At 39.2% G+C, this 21,438-nt stretch overlaps 2 protein-coding genes across 2 annotated transcripts in view; one reads left to right on the forward strand and one right to left on the reverse strand.

Moving 5' to 3' along the window:
• The window catches only part of Gnat2 (G protein subunit alpha transducin 2), a 7,658-nt gene extending 2,171 nt beyond the window's left edge, over positions 1 to 5,487 (forward strand). The window contains exons 3-9 of the mRNA XM_008850385.2: positions 199 to 241; positions 472 to 613; positions 1,178 to 1,335; positions 2,998 to 3,126; positions 3,329 to 3,458; positions 4,705 to 4,858; positions 5,238 to 5,487. Coding sequence (XP_008848607.1) covers positions 199 to 241; positions 472 to 613; positions 1,178 to 1,335; positions 2,998 to 3,126; positions 3,329 to 3,458; positions 4,705 to 4,858; positions 5,238 to 5,428 — 947 coding nt within the window. The 3' untranslated portion in view covers positions 5,429 to 5,487. The remainder of the gene's footprint in view (positions 1 to 198; positions 242 to 471; positions 614 to 1,177; positions 1,336 to 2,997; positions 3,127 to 3,328; positions 3,459 to 4,704; positions 4,859 to 5,237) is intronic.
• An 8,027-nt stretch (positions 5,488 to 13,514) lies between these two features.
• Gnai3 (G protein subunit alpha i3) overlaps positions 13,515 to 21,438 on the reverse strand; it is a 44,312-nt gene continuing 36,388 nt past the window's right edge. The window contains exons 6-9 of the mRNA XM_008850387.2: positions 19,883 to 20,012; positions 19,327 to 19,480; positions 14,017 to 14,228; positions 13,515 to 13,928 (exon numbers count right to left, since the gene is read on the reverse strand). Of these exons, the coding sequence (XP_008848609.1) occupies positions 14,038 to 14,228; positions 19,327 to 19,480; positions 19,883 to 20,012 (475 nt within the window). The 3' untranslated portion in view covers positions 13,515 to 13,928; positions 14,017 to 14,037. The remainder of the gene's footprint in view (positions 13,929 to 14,016; positions 14,229 to 19,326; positions 19,481 to 19,882; positions 20,013 to 21,438) is intronic.

Here is a 21,438-nt window from a genome sequence, read left to right on the forward strand (position 1 = left end):
AAAGTCCAGGCCCAAATGTCAATAAATAGTGTTCTACATCTAGGTAGAATGGCCTGAGCTCAATGTGCCAGACACTGAGGATGAGCATCATCCTGTGTATTCTCTCCTAACAAGGCTACCAAGCATTTCTCACAGACCATCCACTGGAATGTTGGGGAGAAATGGTGGAAACTGAAAGTATATACACTTTTCTTCCAGGTGCGGGGGAATCAGGAAAGAGCACTATTGTCAAACAGATGAAGTGAGTGGAAAGTAGCCGTGAAGACTGAGGTGGGGGGAAGTCAGCAGAGCCAGCGAAAGTGTTGAATAAAAGGAAACCCAGGAATAAAGGATCTGATTTCCACTGTCTCTTGCCCCTCACCCTGGCCTTGGGGACAGCAGGAAGAACAGGGGTGGTTTCCTATGATCTTCAAATCCCTAGATTCCCAATCCCTTAGGTCTAGCTAAAAGCTGAATGTCTGTCCCTTGAAGGATCATTCACCAGGATGGCTACTCACCAGAAGAATGCCTGGAGTTCAAGTCTGTCATCTATGGGAATGTGCTGCAGTCCATCCTAGCTATCATCAGGGCCATGTCCACACTAGGCATTGACTATGCTGAACCAAGCTGTGTGGTACGTGATTAATGTTATCTGGTTCAGGGTGGAGTCAAGAGCAGAAGAAATAGACTAAAGGCCAACAAACCACATGGCAAGTTGGGTAAGAAAAAGTTCTGTGTAACTAAAATTCAAAATTAGCTTCAAATCATCTTACTCCATTCTGGAAGAGTTAAGAGACCTTTATAATGAATGCTTACATAATCCACTCCCATTATCTTCTGCCTTTTGATCTTACCATTTAAGTTGTTCCCCTTGGGTGGCTTCTTGCCCTAGCCATCCCAGGGCTGGCTACATCAGAGAGCATGCTGAAAAAGTTAATTAAGCTGGATCTGGTGACATGCACCTTTAATCCCAGCATTTGGGAGGCAGAGGCAGGTGGATCTCTGTGAGATCGAGGCCAGCCTGGTCTATATAGTGAGTTCCAGACTAGCTGGAAGCTACAGGGAGACCCTAGTCTCAGAAAAAAAAGGAAAGTTAGATGGCACCCTCACCTTAGGCTTTGGCAGTGAAATACTTTCCATTCAAGTCTGGAAAGCCACATATCTATTTCATTCTCAGTCAGGTTTCTGCATTACACAGGATAATGGTCGACAGCTTAACAACTTGGCTGACTCCACAGAGGAGGGGACCATGCCTCCTGAGCTGGTGGAGGTCATCAAGAACTTGTGGAAGGATGGTGGAGTGCAAGCTTGCTTCGAAAGAGCTGCAGAGTACCAGCTCAACGACTCAGCATCTTAGTAAGACTCTGGGGAGATGGAATAATGCTTAAGCCAGTGTTTCAAGGGAAATTACACCCAGCCTTAAAATGCAGGCAGTGAAAGCTGGAGACCCACAAACTGAATTTAATGCTACAGGGATGCCTGCCTGTTCCACTACTTTACAACTGGCTCCCTGTAGCCTACAAAGCTGAAGACAGGGACTCTGCTTAGAAGCCCTGGGCCCTATCTTAAGAGGCAAGCTAAAGAAAGAAGGTCAGAAATTAAGAGACAACTTTGCAAAGCTGGTTCCAAAAAGATAAGGGACCCAAGAGTTATCAATCCTCCAATAATACGGTATCATAAATGGACATGAGCTTTGGAATCAAACAGACCTGTGTTTACGCCCCATCTGCCTATGACCTAATCATGAATTTGTTATCTACATTTAGTTTCTGGAATCCTTCCTTACTAAAGTTCAGTCACTGCTAGGTGCATGACATATACTATCTCAAAACCTTTTACTCATCTGTACTGTAAGACTTCAAGTTACATTAGCCCCATTTTCTAGTAGAAAACCTGAAGTCCAGTGAAGTCAATTACTTGGCAAAGGTAATGTACATACAGCAGACATCAAACTTGCATCCAGGTCTGCATTACCACAAAACTGAGTATTTTTTTTTAATAGTATACCGCAATGCCTTCTTGTTTTCAGTTGTGATAGGGTCTTGCTTTGCACAGAGCTGGCCTGGAACGCTGTCTTAGTCTCCCAAGTAGTTCTGAATTTTTCTTTTATCTGAGATTGGGGATATGACTCTCAAAGTCCTATGAGATTTAAGAGAACTTAAATGTGAAAAATACCTGGTGTACATTAGGCATTCTTGTTCATTTTCCTTCTCTCATCCCATCATTTTTTTTTCACATTTGCCCTCTTTCTACCATTCTTAAACTTTTCCACATTCTTTTAGAAACCTGAAGTAGAATTACTCAGTGAACCATCTAGTTTTTGGATAATTCATGGCTGCTCTTATTTAACTTTATATCTACTACCACTGGATTATTTTAAAGCTTTGGGGGGACGGGGGCCTTTTGAGACAGGGTCTCCTTGTACACCAGGCTGGCCTCAAACTCAGAGATCTGCCTACCTCTACCTCCTGAGTGCTGGGATTAAAGGCATATGCCACCATGCCCGGCTAAAGAACATATTTCATTATGTGTTTCAAATGTAAAGAAACAATATCATACTTAAATATTTAATAATTCCTTAATATCTCCAAATATCAAGATGAATGTTCGGATTCCCCAATTTTGCCTCAGGAGATAAAGTCCACACATTGTCTTCATGTCTCATGTCTTCAAAGTCTCGAATTTCAGTACTTCCCATCTCTGGTGGAATTTTCAGCACATATTTAAAGTCTTATTCAAAGTTCTAGAAAGGCTTACAGTCAGGTGGAACCCAAGGAAAAGTTATCAGACTTGACCAAAATAGAACAGAAGTCTTCCACCAAATGGGCAGGACCTTCAGCCCACCCCCTTTCCTAAGAACACATGAGGATTTGAAGAATCCCAGATTTAGTGCTATGGATTTAGTCCTGGTTCTCTCACCATATTAGCTGTGACTTAACGGGGGGGGGGGGGCACATTTGCTTCCTTTGGCCTTGGCTTTGGAGAATATAACGTCACCAATGCCACTCTTTTCTCAAGCTACCTGAACCAGCTGGACCGGATTACAGACCCTGATTACCTCCCTAATGAACAAGATGTGCTTCGATCCAGAGTCAAAACCACAGGCATCATTGAGACCAAGTTTTCTGTTAAAGATTTGAATTTCAGGTAAGTACATGGTTCCCTGGAGCATCTCTAGGCCCAGCATGCTTCCTGGCCTCTACTAAGGCCCAATCTGAATTACTGTCCTACCTCTCCCATTTCTGATTTTGCTGCTAAAAGGCCCAAAGTGGCCAGCTCTCAGGGTGAATACCAAAGGCATACTGAGCCACATATTGGGCATGCCCATAACAGCTGCTTCTTCTCTTAGGATGTTTGATGTGGGCGGGCAGAGATCAGAGAGAAAGAAGTGGATCCACTGCTTTGAAGGAGTCACCTGTATCATTTTCTGTGCCGCTCTCAGTGCCTATGACATGGTGCTGGTAGAAGATGACGACGTGGTGAGTGCCTTTACAACAGCAGCTTCAGGGGAATGTTTTCCTCATGACTTTCTCCAAGGCTTGTCATTCCAGTGTCCCAACTGGGTGATTTCAGCTAATACTGATGACCTAGCAGTCTCTCAGGAGAGCAAGTATCCAGGTCTCACAAAAACAAATCCAGAAAAACTTCTTCTGCTGTAGGACAGTACTTTGAAGTTCCAAATTTCTGAGAATGAGTTTGGTCTCAGATTAGGAACCCAATTTCTCATTCTGCCATCATAAAGCCCATGAGGAAGTTATGTTAAAATGAAGCAAAGAACAGGAGATAAAAGGGCAGAGGAAGGAAGATTGTCTATCTTTATGCCAGTTCCCTTTTCTTAAGTCAAAGATGTGAAAACACTAACTTCACATAAACATCTGTTCTACAAGGAGGCCAGCAGCCTGACAGAACACAAAGCTTCTACCCTCCTCTTGTACTCCAGCTTCAGTTCTCCATCCTGCTCAACAGCTCAAGTTCACATTAGAGCACTCTGTGTATCTTTTGGCCAAAATGTCTTACAACACTATTCACATTCCAAGATTTCTTCCATCTTTAGCTCTAACAACAAATTCTCCTAGATTAGAGGACAAGAGTGAATTCAAGTCAGCTGATAGCTCACTTCAGGTCCCTAATGGCCTGTTCCCTAAGGGCTCACCTGACTTGCACTGGGGACCGCAGACTCATATATAGTACTTCTCTCCCTCTCTCTTAAAGTGCTGGTGATGTAGTATTGGGATGTTCTCTAGCCTTACCTGTGGCACCAGGGCCAAAGAATCCACCACGTCCATGATATAGTCCTGTCCCAACTAGGATTTAGGGCCCCATGACAGGAATCTAGCAAAATTATCTTGGAGATGTAAGTGGATGTGTTTCAAGCCTATCAGTAGCACTTAACAGATGTTTCTGGCACCCTGGTAGCTAAACATCTCCATAACACTCACTGAATTCCTATAGCCAGCCACTATCGTGGACACCATAGATACATGTCCTCATTTAACTGTTGTAATACCTCTATAAGGAAACAGACTCAGATACACTCAATAAACCAATCTATTAGAAAGAACCCAGTTCTGTTTGGCTGTACCTACCACGATAAAGATAGATAAGCTGCTCCCTTGCTTTTCCTTTATATTTGGAACACTTGTCTATCCAAGTGAATAGAACAATAAACAGACATTCAGCCCACAAAGCCAATCTGATATTTCCCATGGTGTTTCCTCTTACTAGAATCGCATGCATGAGTCTTTGCATCTGTTCAACAGTACATGTAACCACAAGTTCTTTGCGGCTACTTCCATTGTTCTCTTTCTCAACAAGAAGGACCTCTTTGAGGAGAAAATCAAGAAAGTCCACCTCAGTATTTGTTTTCCAGAGTACAATGGTAAGTGTCAACTACTGCAGACAGGAGTGGCTAGTGACTTGGGGCTGCCTTATTCCATAGGCCAAAGAGACATCAAGGAACTTAAGAAACACTTACAAAACACTTTAAGTTCAGATGTGTCTAGAAAAGAGCAGCTAGATACTCAAGAGCCACTGTTTGACTGATACCTACTAGAAACTAAAAATGGAGACAGAGAGACCGCTTTCCTCAGTTCCCTTATTTTGTCAAGTGAAAAGCACTGGCATAAAGAGAATCTTCCCTCTCCCCCAAAAGACCTCAACTCTGTGTCTAACACAACATCTCAAGGGGCAAATGAATGACCTCAGTGAGCGATCACGTGTTAATTTATCCTACTTCTTTACTATTTTCTGGAAACCAGGGAACAACTCTTATGAGGATGCGGGGAATTATATCAAGAGCCAGTTTCTTGACCTCAATATGAGAAAAGATGTCAAAGAAATCTACAGTCACATGACCTGCGCTACAGACACACAGAATGTCAAATTTGTGTTTGATGCAGTGACAGATATTATCATCAAAGAAAACCTCAAGGACTGTGGGCTCTTCTAAAGCTCACTGTTCCTCACGTTAAAGAATCTGAGTAAGTTCATGCAAAAAAAATCAATATATGCCAGGACATGAAGAATTAATCCACTCTCCATTGGGGATAGATATGGATGGTTACAATTGTTTTGGACGTGAGATAACTAGTATGGCTTAAAGAATGTAGGTCAGGGATCCTAAGACCCAGACTCCAGGAATGGCTTTGTTTAGCACAGGAATATGAATACTTCATTTCTCTGAGCCCCATGTCCCTCATCTAAGAGGAAGGTAACTTCCCTACCTACTTTACAGTATTATTCTGAAGAGCACAAATATAACTGAAGGGGCGTAGTTGGTCACAGAAAGCCCACAGCAGAGCTTCAACAGATGAAGGTCAACACTTGGTTATTAGACTAAATCATCTCAAAGAACTATCCCCAAGCCTAAGAGCATATCTTCCCTACAGTCTGCAATAAAGCATTGACAACTAGGCCTATGCCTTTTACTAGTAGATCTCTATGTGCTTTAGCTCAGAGATCTCAATCACTTGCTAGGAGATGTGAGTCTGCTAGCGTGTAAGACACTTCAGAAACGATCATCTTTATTAAATACACATCATCCCTCTGCACCCTGCCCCTCAGGCTGCCAACAGTTTCCTTTATCTCTGTAAGTAACTGCCTGGCTATATACTTTCTGACTCAACCTGAGGACATTCACACACTCCCACTTTGATTTCATTGCTGCCACTTCTGTATCACAGAATTCAGAACAAGTGAGCAATCTAAAATTCTCATTTCAACTGCTACATGCTTCAGGAGAACAAAAAAAGACTGCTGAGCCTGCTTTAGCACTGGAAATCTTTGCAGCTGGGTCCATGTGAGGCTGGTTGCAAACAACATCTCCACAAACAATCCAGGGAGTAAATTATTCCTTTGAACTCCTCTGAGGGGAAATGAAGCTTGCATTTATGTTGACAGGAGGTGGGGAAGCCATGTATAGATTTAGCATTTTCAACTACTAGTGAGGAAAATTCTTGGCATCCAAGGTTTAGTATATAAAAGAAATGTCAATTAAAATGAAAATCTGCTCCTTGCCAGAAACACCCATTCACATTTAGACTGCTTCCAGCAATATTAATACTGGAGAGCCTCAAGAGCCCTTGCACTAAAGAACAAATCTTTGGCCGCTAAAACTAAATTCATTTAGTAGTCTGATTTCTTCAAAATACATAAATGTATGTACACACACACACACACACACACACACACACACACACACACCAGCCTTTGAGAGTTATCACAGGAAATACACTAACTATGCTACTGATCACTTAAAAACTTAAAAAGACCACTCAAAAAAAAAAAACCAACCAAAAAAAAATAACAAAACAAAAAACCACTGGGCAAGACATCTTGCATAAAGAACTATTCTATTATGAATAGTATGCCCCAACAATTACTAACCTGTTTGCTCTTAACTCAATACACAAGGGTTCTGAGAATCTGTTCATATTATGAATCCCTCCAGCAGGATGACAGAACCTATGGACCTCTTTTTAGAATATTCTGTTTGATTTTCTGTTTCTCCGAGATGGGGGTCTCACTGTGTTGTCAAGGCTGCTCTCAGCGTGTGGGCTTACATTTACCCACCTCAGCCTGGTGACTAGCTAAGACTACAGGTATACACCAACATAACATGCCCAGATCAGAATACTTCAAAATGCATAAAATTAAATTCAGAGAACTACAAAGGATACAAGTAAACTAAACATAGTTTTCCTGTAGACCCTGGAGCTTTGAAACACCAGGGTATGATTTTATCTATTCAGGCCCCAAACAAACTTTACCCTATTATTCCGGATCCGACAGCCTCATTCCTCCTGGCCTGGTACTAACTAGGTTGTTTTCTGGTTACTAACATACATCTAAAACTTGCCCTCTAGTACTAGGAGGGAAGCAAGGGCCAATGGAACAGGTCTTCTGGAAGTACAGTATAATTCTCTAGCTGAAAACGAAAGTTGTAATTTGGTTTTCTCCCATTCTCTCATGTTTAACTGCTTTACAAACTCACATGATCTATCTTGTACAAAAACCTCACAGAAAGTTTGTTTTGCTTAGAGGATTGAGAATAGTAACTTTTAAAAGCTGGCTTTTATATTTTTTTTAAATTGAAGTTAGGATATAGTTATATTTATCTTAGAATGTTTTCAAGTTCTCTGACAAGTAACCTTGGCTCTGGTCACCCATTCACCTGGACCTTAGAATAACGTCAAAATAATTTTCTGAAACTCCTGGCCCAGTTTGGGCTCACCTCCAAGTAAAGAGAACAGGATTGCTGTTGCCATTCATCCTTACTTCAGCTTACCTTGCCAGGCCCAGGATTTCCCTAAACTTAACACATTCAGAGCTACAGGAAAAGTGCATCTCCTACACAAAAGGCCTGTTTTTATCCTGGACATTTTGATTATGTGCATAAAAAGTTCTTCAGTAGAAAACACAAAAGCCTATAACCAAATCTATACTATATATTCTGCTTTCTTTTCTTTTGCCTCATTTAAAATTTGTATTACTGTTAAATTTCATTTCTTCTTTTGGGTTTTCTTTTCGGTCTTTTTGAGAGAGGGTCTCCCTGTAACCCCAGCTGTCCTGGAACTCACTATGTAGACCAGGCTGGCCTTGAACTTACAGAGATCCGCCTGCCTCTGCCTCCCAAGTGCTGGGATTAAAGGCGTGCGCCACCACGCCCGACCTCATTTCTTCTTCTTAATCCAAGAGAAATCCTTTTCACTAACAAGCCAGAAACAAATATTCAGTCCTATTTTCTTGTGCCATGACCCCATTCTTAGAATGCTTAAGTCAGAGGGAACTAAGATAAACAGGCCCCTAAATAGAATTTAGCATAAAGTCACAAAGATATAAATTTGTTTGGCTGTTGAAGTCATAGCTTCCTGTTAATAGCCTTAGATGGCAAAGAGACTATTATGTACTTAATGCATAACTAAAGAGTGCTGGTGACAAGTGACCTGGATATAGATCAGACTACATTTCACATAAATCTGATGAGTCTTTTTTTAAAGAAATAACATGACTGAAACAATAGCTAAAATACTGTGTGATACTGCTTCTATGAGGTACTTATTAAAAGTAGTAAAAAAATCAGAGAACAGAATGGTGGTTACCAGGGTCTGGGAGGAGGAGGGAAATGGAGTTACTGTTTAGTAGGTAGTTTCAAATCAGGAAGATGAAATAAGGTTTGGCGATGTACAAGAGAGATGGCTGCACAACAATGGGATGTACTTAATGCCACTGAGCTAGATACTTAAAAATTATAAAAGTAGGAATTTTTGTTATGCATTCTTTCCTGTAATAAAAGTAATGGAAAACTGTTATGCTTTTTGTGAGTAAAGAAACAATGGATAAAAGAGGCACCAATCATTGTCTTAAGATTAATATATAAAACACATTTACTTGCAATAGTTCCTACTCTGATGACAACACTTCATGTCCCCAAAGAGTCTAGGTCACAGTATTCCCGCCCGCTCTCAAGGTGAGACACCAGTATTCAAACCCCACTCTCTATTTGGAGACATGCCGTAGACATAAGTGTGCTGGTAATGCAGGGTGGAGAAGGTGGTGAAGAGAGAAGAGCTCCCACCTCCCACCGCCCTTTTTACCCACACAGCCTCAGGAGCACAGATTCCAGCAGAACTCTGCTTTTGGGCCAGGGACTCCAAGTGTGCCAGAGCCTGTGGTGGTGCTGTTCAGCAATAGTGTGGAGGAGTTTCTGTGAGGTCAGACTGAGATTGTGGAAGGGAACATACCAGTATGACAAGAAACTTAAGAACTGGATGAACCGGAGAACAAAGCAAAGACCTTTTCACCCTGCTTCAGAATGCAGAGCAACTCCATTTCAGGACCTCAAAATGAATATACAGGAAGTAACACTGTGGACCAGCTACAATGGATTTTTTTTGGGGGGGGGGGTAGAACTGTATGATCCTGAGTATCATAAAGAATGTTACAATGCATTTTCAATTGTTATTTCTATTTAAGCAGAATTATAGACTACCATACACCTGGAAAGAATAATTTAATGCAGCCCATCTTTAAACAATACATGAGGAATGTAAGACTGAAAGTGACCTGTACAAAAATCTCATGGCTAGGAAGAAACAGAGAAAATACCAGAACTCGGCACTCCAAGTAACTCTCAATCTTGGAGGATTTCGAAGAGGTTTCGGGACCTTTGTCCTACATGAGCAAAGATAAACAGAAAGAAAAAGCAATTTCTGGGAACATCATATACAAATAAACTTCTGAGTTAAAATGTCTGGACAGCCCAAAGAATACTGGAGTACAGCTAGAGACAGGCACAAGATGACAGAAAACCAGATCACACAAAGCTTCATTTCCCAGCGTTGAAGTTATTAAAGTTTCATGAATGTTAATACACTAAGGTAGCTTATTCCAGCAGCACATTAATACTTATTCATTACTACTGTTAATATGATTCCCACATTTCAGGAAGACCTTTAATAGGGGCAAACCAAGACCCTTACATTTGACTCCTCAATATTTTAGAGCTACTTAGCTTTCTCCAGCAGCTCTAGTGCATATTCATATCATTACATAAGGATCCCTATCACAGGATTTTAAAATTTTTCATCTGGTGTGCACATTCTTTGATTTTCACTGCAAAATGTCATAAATAAATGATTGATAAATGTTGGAACACCCCAAGTCTCTTTTTAAATTTTGTATAAAAATTAAATATTCTGCATCTAAAATGTAGACTATTTTTAGACCAAACAGTCCTCCTACTGATTTTCTTAAGTGAAAGGCACTTTGAAGACATGAATACAAGTATTTCTTAGTTATTAAAGAATGAAAAACAAAACTCAGTCATTCACTAGTGAATTTGAGATTAAGTGTATACTGCAGTGGACATGTGCTGATCTTTTATAGAGCGTCAACTCAGTTGCCCTCAAATATTGGCACAGGTCAGTTGCATCAAAACTGCCTGAAGAACTTATTTAAAAACACTTTCCCCAGGACCTGCTTGCAGTTTAAATTTACTAGAGGTTAGCCAGGGAATCTGCATAAATTAAGCAAGTACCCAGGAGATGCCTTTCATTTCTGGGAAGACTTGAGTTATATCAGGACTAGACATGATATCAGAAAACAAAACAAAACAAAAACATGTTCTGCCTGATAATTCTAAAAAGTCTGTCCTTAGCAGAAGCAATTCAAAAACAATGAGAAATGGGGGCTGGGGAGGGCATGTCAAAGACAAAGACCAGGAGCAAAGACACTCATCCTGGAAGATAGCTCCCCAGCATATAAAAAAAACTTTTTTTAACTCTGACAATCCACTTCAAAATCAGCTTTCAATCCCAAGCCTGCATATTTTCTCTTGCACTTACTGGGGGCAATATAATAAAATGTAATGGTCAGATTCCTGGTTTGTATGGTGGAGCCTGAAGAACACAGTAATTACTGGGAAGTAGAGGCAACTAAGACAACCTTTTCCGTACAGTCAGCAATATAATGAAAGGGGAAGACTCCACAAGCAGTAGCACTAAAGGGCTAGTTCAGCCTTGAATAGAAGCCTGTGGTTACATTTTTTTAATACCTGGAAGGAGAAAAGGGCCAAAGAATGTTATTAATTAGAATGAGAGGGTGACTGTACTTTCTATGTAACTGCAGTAAACTAAGGAGTCCTGCAACAAATGCTAAACAAATGTATAAAGATATGGATATAACTAATCAGGCCAAAGAAGCCATGTCTAAAGTAAGTCATAGCTACAAAATCGAAAATAGTGACCAAGAAGTAAGAATATAGAAAAGGTGAGTGGATTAGAAAAGCCAACAGTTATTTTTAGTTAAAAAATAGTCTAAAAGGTACATGTAACAATGCACATGAGAAAATTCTAAAAGGAAGAAAAATGGCTTTTTTTCCTTTAATTGGTCCACTTATTCTATGATGTCAGCACCTTGTGAACAACAACTGTTCAACAACTGATCGGTTAAATGATGATACAGGGAGCTAGAGATTTGGAATTTAGAATTCAAAATATCCAAGATGGAAATATCAAGATTCACTTATAAATTTATAACTGTGCTAGCTTTTGGGATTTTATGGAAGATCTCATCTATTACAAGGCTGTATTGATAAGGTGAGGGAAGACAGTACAGAAAGAGAATGCCTAAGGTTTCACTCAAGAGAAAATGTGTCTGTCAACCAAAAAAAAAGCTATTGCTGCCATCCTTCCTGATACGGTCTATCACTGTTCTTCATTAATTAAACTTAGTTTTCTTAGTTGTGCTGACTTCTTAAGTAGTCCAAAGGTCTGGCCACCTAAGTTTGAACATTATCCATCACAAAACTTCCAGAGAAATCATTACAGATTAACAGTCCACCAGCCAAGAATGGATTGCTAAACAGTTCTAGATGATTTTGTCCTAAAGTCATATTTGAAAACTCAAAATGCCTCCCTTCTGTCCTAAAGGAATGTACTTGAGACGGTAAGGTTAGAATGATCTTCATGTAAACAGAACAAATAATGATGGTATATAGAGGCAAAAAACCTAGAGAACTTCTATTTTTCATTAAAGGCTTAAAAAATGAACATACCAGATAATTCTAAAGAAAATACATGATGCAATTTGAAGTAAAATTAAACTTGGCTTATCTACTATTTTAGATCAACACCACCATTCCATTAAACCCAAAGTACAGAAAAATTATGAAAACAGTATTTCACTAGTTCTCATTTCCAGATGATTCTGTATTAAAAAATACAATAGAGAATAAATTCAAACTGAGTAAGACTTATCAATTCCTACCCTGTGGACACTAAGTCAATCACTCACTAAAACCACTACTTTCCTTTCTTCCTAGCCCTAAAGAAATGTTTGTTAGATAATAGCTGTACCATCTGTATAGTAACAATTTTTCAAAACAGGTAAGAATTAAAATTTTAAAAGCTACCAGCAGAGGCACTGACTGGTTGTGGCTTGCTTTCTGAAGCAGTGTCAATAACCACCAATCTTTTTGCAATCAAGTAACATCAAAAGATGAAATGAGATCCAATCCAAAAAGACTGGCCCTCAAAAGGCACTGTTCAAACTACTGATTTGAAATGCTCAAAATGCATTCCCTTTGTCTGCCTTCTCACAGTGGTCCACTCAGTATGTAATGACATTTGCTGTACATTGTACAAAAGGACTATAGCTCCCCACATAAACAAAATGTAAGTCTGTAAATAGATTATGATGGCATATCACTTGTACAGATAGTACATAAAGCCCCTCAGTCCTAGGTTTGACAATAATATCATATCAGGGAACCCCTCTGCTTAAACCCATTCTCACATAAAGGCACACTCAACAGGGCCAAAAAGAAACAGAAGACAGTTATTTCCAGAAAGGAATGGTTACAAACAGAAGCAATCCTGGACTCTTTACTCACCATTTTAATACTGCTGCCAACTATAACAGATTAAAATCTGTACACATGACAAAGTGGAAAAAAAGCCCCAAAATACAAGAGTTTTAGGAAAAAAATGTACTGACTAAGGATTACTACTACAGTTAACATTGCTACGGTAAAAACAATGGCAAACAGGGATTTGGCACCACATTTACAAAGTAAAAGCATGCACTGTTAATATACTTTAGATGTCTCCCAATATAATGGCCATAAAGATGGAAAACAAAGGGCACTTTATACAGAACTTGCCATGACTAAGACAAACAAGCAAGAACCAAAGTGGTCGATTTACTAGGTATGTAGCAGCAAAGTCACTGGTTCTGAATTTGGCAATTTTTATTTCTAATTGATGGCTGTCTTGGGTGTGTCTGTATCCAAGAAGCTGACTTTATCATATCACATAAGCATTTATTTAGTAATTTGGTAATCAGCATAAACAAGGCTAACCTTCTACCATAAGCTTAAAGAAATGAGCTAGAATCTTATTGCAGAACTGTCTGAAGTGACTACTGTTTAGAAACCATCATGGTACTTTAAACATGATCATAACATAAATTCCATTCAAAAAGGTTGTATTTATTATAGTCCAAATGACTGGAAGAATTTTAATTGTGGAATATAGTTAAGACTGTTTTCATAAAGATTCTTTTGCAAATAAGTAGGATACACTAGAGTTACTCAACTCTTGATGAGAACAACTTTAGAAATTTACTATCGGTGGTTTGTTAAAAAGGAGAAAAAAGTCAGCTACATATTTAAGTTCTGGAATGCAGCACCTCAACGTCAGATATGCCCTAAATATTTGAGATTAAAAAAATCCAGTGATTTCTTGATGATCAATTCATACTTTACAGTTGTTGCAACTCCAATGTCTGACTTGAACATCTCATGTCAATTAAATATTCCCTAATACAGAAGATTGTGCTAAAGAGTGCTAAGATTCTGCATGCTGCTGCCATTCCCTGGTCCTGTCATGCTTGTAGCTGCCGCAAGAGACAGCAGAAGATTTCCGGTCTCAACACTCCACTTGTAGTAACTGAAAAAGAAAAACATTCTTGTTAGGAAAAGATTGACAAAGCCAAGAGAACACTACAACCCTGTAACTAAACTGTCTGAGGTCTTACCTTTTACTAATGCCACCTTCTTCAATAAAGCCCACATTCCTTTAAGTTGTTTTTAATGATGACATCTGTAACAGCATCAAAAACAAACTGCACATTTTTGGTGTCTGTGGCACAGGTGAAGTGAGTATAGATCTCCTTGGTATCTTTTCTTCTATTCAGATCTTCAAACTGGCACTGAATGTAAGCAGCTGCCTCTTCATATGTATTGGAACCTAAAACAGACAACCAATATCATCAGTTGCCTGCACTCAGCTAAGTTAGGTCATCATTTACTTAAGAAAGGGAACATGCAGGGCATGGTGGCACACGCCTTTAATCCCAGCACTCAGAAGGCAGAAGCATGCAGACCTCTGTGTGAAGGGGGCCTGCTTCAGCTACATAGACTTCTAAGCCAGCAGGAGCTACAGGGAGATCCTGTCTCAAAAAAGCAAAAAGAAAGGAAGAAAGGAAAGGGAGAGAGGATGGGAGAGGGATGAGGGATGAGGGATGAGGAATGAGGAATGAGGGAAAGGAAGAAGAAGAGGGAGAAGGAGAGGAGAGGGAGAGGGAGAGACACAATTGATTACAAACAGAATTCTCTATGTCTATAATCATTAGGTTTTTTAATAGTCAGATTCTTCATGAAAGCAGACTCCCACTGTAACTAAAATAAAATCATTACACACAAGAACTCAAGAAAATAACAAGGTTTACTCTGCCCTTTCATTTAGACTTCTCCGCTGGAAAAAAAAAAGAAGTCTAGGAAGTACACAAAGAAACAAGAAAAGTAGGAGGGTACATTTCTAGAGAATACAACTGTTCAAAAGGTCAGAGTCAGCTTCTTGAAGTAATCCTGAAACAAGCAATTTTTAAGGCATTCTTTTCAAAATCATTCCAGTTTTAAGGAGGCATAATCAAAGGCAAACTAACAGATGCAAAAAAAGTGGGACCCCAATCACACACTTCACTTGAAACAAGGTCTCACTCTAGTCTCAGACCACTCTCAAATTCATGACTTCCCATCTTTGCCTGGGACTTAAGGTCTGAGCCACATGCCTGGCTAACACTCTTAAAGAAGCTGTTTCTTTTTAAGGAATGGGAAAAAAAAGAGAACAACAGTAAACCTAATTTTCATCCTTTATAATTAACTCTTAATCATCTACTTTTTACATCACCTTGTGGACTTAGGAAGCCTTTAATAGATTTAGAACCTGGTTGTTAAAGCCAGGGAAACTATAAAGACAGTACACACACTATTTCAGTAAACCAGAGGCTATTTTCAGTGACAAAAAACAAAACAAAACAACTAAGTATGAAGAGTAAATAACAAGGAATATTACATAAAATAAAGATGCCAAAAGTAAGTTTCTTAAGATCTGTAGGAAAGCCTGTAAATTAAATAGGGTTAAGAGGAAAGTGAATTTTATCCAGTAAGAACACATTAATATCTGGTAAATCGGGACTGCAAGAATCCTTAAGTCTAAAAACAAAGCCAATGGAAAACAGGCTAGGAATTCACAACAAAATGGATACGACAGTGAATGGTCATTAATTGTGTAATGAGCCATCTCAACATCAGTGTCAACACTTTAGGATTTCTCTCACCATTCAAAAACTTATTTACTTTCTATAAATTAATCTAATTCTCATCTCCCTCTGAACAGATGACATTGCTAACATTTCTGAGACAACAGAGGCCAGAGCTGTATAAGCTATATTGCAACAGTTTAGACCCCCAGTATCTCTACTCTGGTATAAGTGCTATTTTTCATCCTATTAAAAAAAAAAAAATCTATGGCTCTAGTAGTGAGGCCAATGGTGGTGCTGCTCTCAGGGATGGGGGTGAGGCGATCAATGGCGCTATACAAATTGTTGTTCAAACAGGGTCTCTCTGTAGCCCTAGCTGGCCTGGAACTCTCTACGTAGATCAGGCTGGCCTCGATCTCACAGAGATCTGCCTGCCTCTGCCTCTCAAGTGCTATGATTAAAGGACTGCACTAGCACACCCAGCAAAGATTATTCTTTTACAAAAAGGCTTTATTTTTAAATGTGTGTATGTATATGTACAAGCGCAGGCACACATGCAAGAGTGCAGGTATCCTCTGAGGCCAGAAAAGAGCACTCGATTCTCTCAGCTGGAGTTACAGGCAGTTGTAAGCTGCCTAATACAGGTACTAGGAACCACACATGGGTCCTCTACAACAGGAGTTCACACTCTAAACATCCAGCCCTAAATTACTGTTTTAAAGATTTATTGAATTTCTTTTATTTTGTGTTATATGTGTAGGCCCCTGTGTATGTATGTGTGCATATATATATATATATACATGCACCACATGCCTGCAGGTGCCCCATGGAGGCCAGAAGAGGGCATTGGATCCCTTGGAACTGGAGTTACAAGCAATTGTGAGTTGCCATCTGAGTACTGGGAACTGAATGTGGGGCCACAGCAAATGTTCTTAACCCATGAGCCAATATCTCCAGCCCCCCCGCTTTTTTTTAAGAGAATTTCACTGAACATACATTTAATCATTTTAAAGTATATAATATCAGAACATTTAGTATACTCATAACATTGTGCAACCACTAGTTTCAGAGCTTCTTTGCCATTCTAGAACACTCTTATTACACAGCGCCCACTCCCCATATGCTTTCTTTCTCTACGAATTTGTCTCTTTTGAGTATATCACATAAAAGGAATCACAGTATATGTGATGCTCTGTGTTCATCTAAAATAGATCATCTATCAGTATTTTGTCCCTTTTATGGATAGTCACAGTACATATATACCACAATTTGTTTATCCCTGAAGCTTTTTTTAAAAAATGTTTATTTATGTTTATTTTATTTATATGAGTGTTTTGCCTGCATGTATGTTAAGTGCACCTGTGTCATGCAATGTCCACAGAGCCCAATGTCCAGGAGGGCATCAGATCCCCTGAAATGGAGTTATGGACAGTTGTTAATTGCCATTTGGGTGCTGGGAACCAAATCCGGGTCTTCTGCAAGAGTAGCCAATGTTCTTAACTGCTGAGCCATCTCTCTAGTCTCTATCCCTTTATCTTAACTAGAATCTTAATTTCTGCTTTTCCCACCAGCTTGTTAATCTTGTTCCATCAATTACATCTGCTTCTTCTTACTTTCTCTTTATAGGTTTTAGTTCTTAGCATATAAACATTTTCTATCTCTCCTTCCCTTTTAATCCACAGGGCTGAAAGGTAGTCTCAGCTTGCCTTTACTTCTTTGCTTAGCTCCTTGCTGTACACTCACCATTCTACTTAAATACTCTCAAGAATGGTCAATGACTTCCTAACTGCCAACTCCAAAGGCCATTTTCCAGTGTGCCTTATTTATCTGCACCTAGTACTGTTGACTTCCCCCCACCACTCACTTTAGTAAACACTTCCCTTGCTTTTTTTTCTTTTAAATTTACTTATTTATGTGTGGTTGTATGCACATGTATGTGAGCTCATACATGCCAAGGGCACAAGTGGAGGTCAGAGGACAACTTTCAGGAGTCACTTCTCTCCTTCTATGATGTGAATCCCAGTGACTGAACTCAGTTATCAGGCTTGGTGACATGTACCCTTCTTTACCTGCTGAGCCATCTTGCTGATCCATTTCCCTTGCTTTTTTTTTTTTTAATATTTTATTTATTATTTTTATGAGTGAGTGTATTGCCTGCATGTATGAGTGCACCCATGTCGTGCAATGCCGCGGAAGTCAGGAGAGGGCTTCAGATTCCCCTGGAACTGGAGTTAAGGATGGTTCATAACTGCCATGTGGGTGCTGGGATTCGAATCCAGATCCTCTGCAAGAGCGGTCAGTGCTTTTAACTGCTGAGCCATCCATCTCTCCAGCCCCTTCCCTTGCTTTTTATGACACTTTGTGGCTCTTGTGGTTATTCTCTTTTATATCTTATATATTTTAAAAATAAATTGAGAAAACACTAGCTTGAAGCTAGTATTTTTTCAATTTATCTTTTTTCCTCACTTTATATATCATCCCCCCAGTCGCTTATCGCCAATGTATTAATTGAAGATCTCAAACTACGTATTTAACCTAACCTCTCCTTATGTTCCTAGGCTACATATACAGCTACTTAAAAATAATTCTATTTGGGTATTCTACAGATACTTCAGAATCAAAATACTTAAATATGAATTCAGATGGTAGCACAAGCATTCAACCAAGACAGAAGTATGGGTAGCTTTGATTTCCCACTTCCTAGCCTTTGCTATACCCTTTAACTTTATTATAGAAAGAACTTACTGTGTCCCAGGAAACAAGAGTCCCCTTCCCAAAAAATACCTGACTCTATTTACAGGCTTTCATAGTAGCACAGTGCTGCCAGTCATGTTTATCCCCTTAACCTTAACCAGAATCTCTTTCCTAGAAATTTGAACTGGAGGTCAAGCAATAACAGTTGCACCTCATTATTTTAAAAGAGGAGATGGAAACTGTGGTAAGACCATCTTTTATCATAGAAACTGAGTAGCAAAGAAAGTTGGTAAGTAGAGAAAAGAAAGAAGAAACATGGAGTTGAGGAAAGAGATGAAGATAAAGGACACTTCCTTCATAGAGATGCCTCACAGCTACTTTCAGTTCTAATTTCATTCTAAGGCCCATCTGTATTCTTGCCCTTGGTGTCTAAGATATATCCCCTGGCTGCATAATCTTTCTAAAGCCTGTTCCTACATTATGTACCCATTAAAATCCTTCATTGGTTCCTCACTTCATCAGCATTAGATACTGTAAGCTGATGCCAACTCTCTCCAACTACTCCCTCCCTCCTACCACTTTAAACTCCACCAATACCATATTCCTTTCTAGGTTCCAGAGTAAGTCAGGACATTTTTAATCTCCATACTGTCATAGTGCAATTCCCTTTTTTCTTTCATTTACTTTATGTGATATGTGCCTCCTTGTATTTATGTGCACCACAGTCATGCCTTTCTAAATGCTTTTATTCTGTTGATGACTGCCAATTCACCCTTCTAATAACTCACTCCAACTGCTATTTTTCCTCAGGAAAGACAGCACTGGCCCCATCATGAGTGAACTACTACTTCTACTTCTGGTAATGCACAATTTACACAATAAAATTATATGTGCAAATCTTTCTGAAACTAGATGTTAGTTCCTTAAACAATAACTGCAACTTTCTATCTCCTTGGACATAAGCCAAAATTTAGTTTTTAAACATGTGCTTAATGCCCATACCATGAATAGTGGTATGAGCCACTACGTAACGATTCAGGCAGCTGAGTGAGTACCCCTGAATGCTGAACCAAGATATGTACTTCCAACAAAGTCTTTCATGACCTTTACCTGTGTATTCTGGATAACAGATTGTTAATGGACTCCTCTTTATTTTTTCCTCAAAAAGGTCTTTCTTGTTAAGGAAGAGAATAATTGAAGTATCTGTAAACCATTTGTTGTTACAAATGCTGTCAAACAGTTTCATACTTTCATGCATTCGGTTCTGGAAAAGAAAGGATAATGACAAGTTAATAGCAAAAAGGAAAAACAGATTTAATAAAAATCATACCAACAGGTTTTAAAACAGCCAAATGAATTCCTAAGTGAGGCACCAATCTATCATGAAGCTGACTCAACCCTGATGTGCATATTCTTGGGGACTGGGAGGTGGAAAGGGATGGCTGACAAGGGATGGAAGACTCAGTGCTGTCCACATAATGTGGCTATCAAGAGAAAACAGGGCAAGGAACAATTAATTTTGGAACTCTCACCTCACTAAAAAGGAGAAAAACAAGGGGCACTAAGTTTTGGTTCAGTGAGCAAATGGGTGCAAGCCACCCTGCTAGAAGCTGTGTTTGTTTTCTCACTGCATCAAGACGGACTTTTACAGAAAGCATCAACATACCATCTCCTCGTCCTCTGCCAGGACAAGGTCATAATCACTGAGGGCCACACAGAAGATAATTGCTGTTACTCCCTCAAAACAGTGAATCCATTTTTTTCGTTCTGATCTTTGGCCACCTACATCAAACATTCTGGGTAAGGAAAGAAAAAAAAAAATTTAGCACAGTCACATTTACACCTCTCTCTAAACCACAGTGATTAAGAAACTTCCCATTATTACATATTCATATTTATAATAGGAAAGACATGGAGCAAATCAAATGTCTAAATAATTGTCTGTGGCTAAAATTAGAGAATAAAATTAGCAAATAAAATTAGGAATACTCTAAATTCATTTTAGACAGCTGAGCCTCTTCCCTACCAAAACTTGTATCGAATATGCCAAAAGTCAGCAGAATAAGAACTAAAAATGTACTGAAGAAGGGGAAAGGAAAAATGAAGAGCTGGAGAGTACACCTTATGATAGTTGCAATCATAGCAACAACTACTATTTGATAACTGTTTACCATGTGCCAGATACTACCCTCGACATTCTGCCACTCTAACTCCAGTATCTGTATGTTTTTCTCTCACGCTACCTCTCAAAATGGTTTGCCCCTAAATATTCAATTTTCATTCTGACTTGAAAGCTTATTTTCTTTATATTAATGAAAAACATTTTGGAAAAATTATGAAAAAAAAATTATCTTGTAAGAGTCTAAGAACTTGATCTATATACATACATATATTTTTTTAATCCCTGAGCTAGGCTTATAAGCAATGACTGTATTCTCAGAATTTACGAAGCTGAGGCATAAGAATAGCAAGTTTAAGGCCACCCTGGGCTAAAAAAAGTTCTTGACCAATATTTCCTAGCTCCCAATCTTTCTTGAACCTAATTAGCAGCAGCAAAGCCTCAATTGTTCAGATAATATTCCACTCCAGCTTAGGCTTAGTCCTCAAAGTGCTAAATCTGTGTCAATAACCTACTTCCTCCAGGGACAGGAATTTGTCTTTAGCCCATACTTGGGTCTGATAAGGTACACATTCAAACGATCAGATATTTTTTTAAGATACATATTTATTAACAATGATAAAATTTTTTAATGTTTTATTATTTTTATGTGTATAAGTGTATTTCCTGTATGTGTATAAGTGTATTCATGTCATGTAATGCCAGAGAGGTCAGATGAAGGTGTCAGATCCCCTGGAACTGGAGTTATGAATGGTTGTTAGCCACCATGTGGGTGCTGAAATCAAACCCAGGTCCTCTGTAAGAACAGCCAGTGCTCTTAACTGCTGAGCCATCTCTCCCGCCCCCAACAATGATAAAAATTTTTAAAACTAAAGTAGGCTGCACAGGTTCAGTGACTGAAATCCTCACTAACTAGCAGCCTAAATTTCCAGGGATTTTTTTGGGCTCTAAAGACTGAGAGAAATAAGATGCTAGTGGTGATTTTTCAGTATGTTCAAAGGGAACATTTGCCTTATCTCTTCCTGGCCCAACTCTTCCTATTGGTTGATCTTGCAGTTCTTTGAAACCTTTGGTCATGCCTGACAGCTAAATGGTGTAATCAC

Source organism: Nannospalax galili, unplaced genomic scaffold (genome assembly GCF_000622305.1).
Source record: "Nannospalax galili isolate Female #2095 unplaced genomic scaffold, S.galili_v1.0 scaffold5, whole genome shotgun sequence".
NCBI classification, from domain to species: domain Eukaryota; kingdom Metazoa; phylum Chordata; class Mammalia; order Rodentia; family Spalacidae; genus Nannospalax; species Nannospalax galili.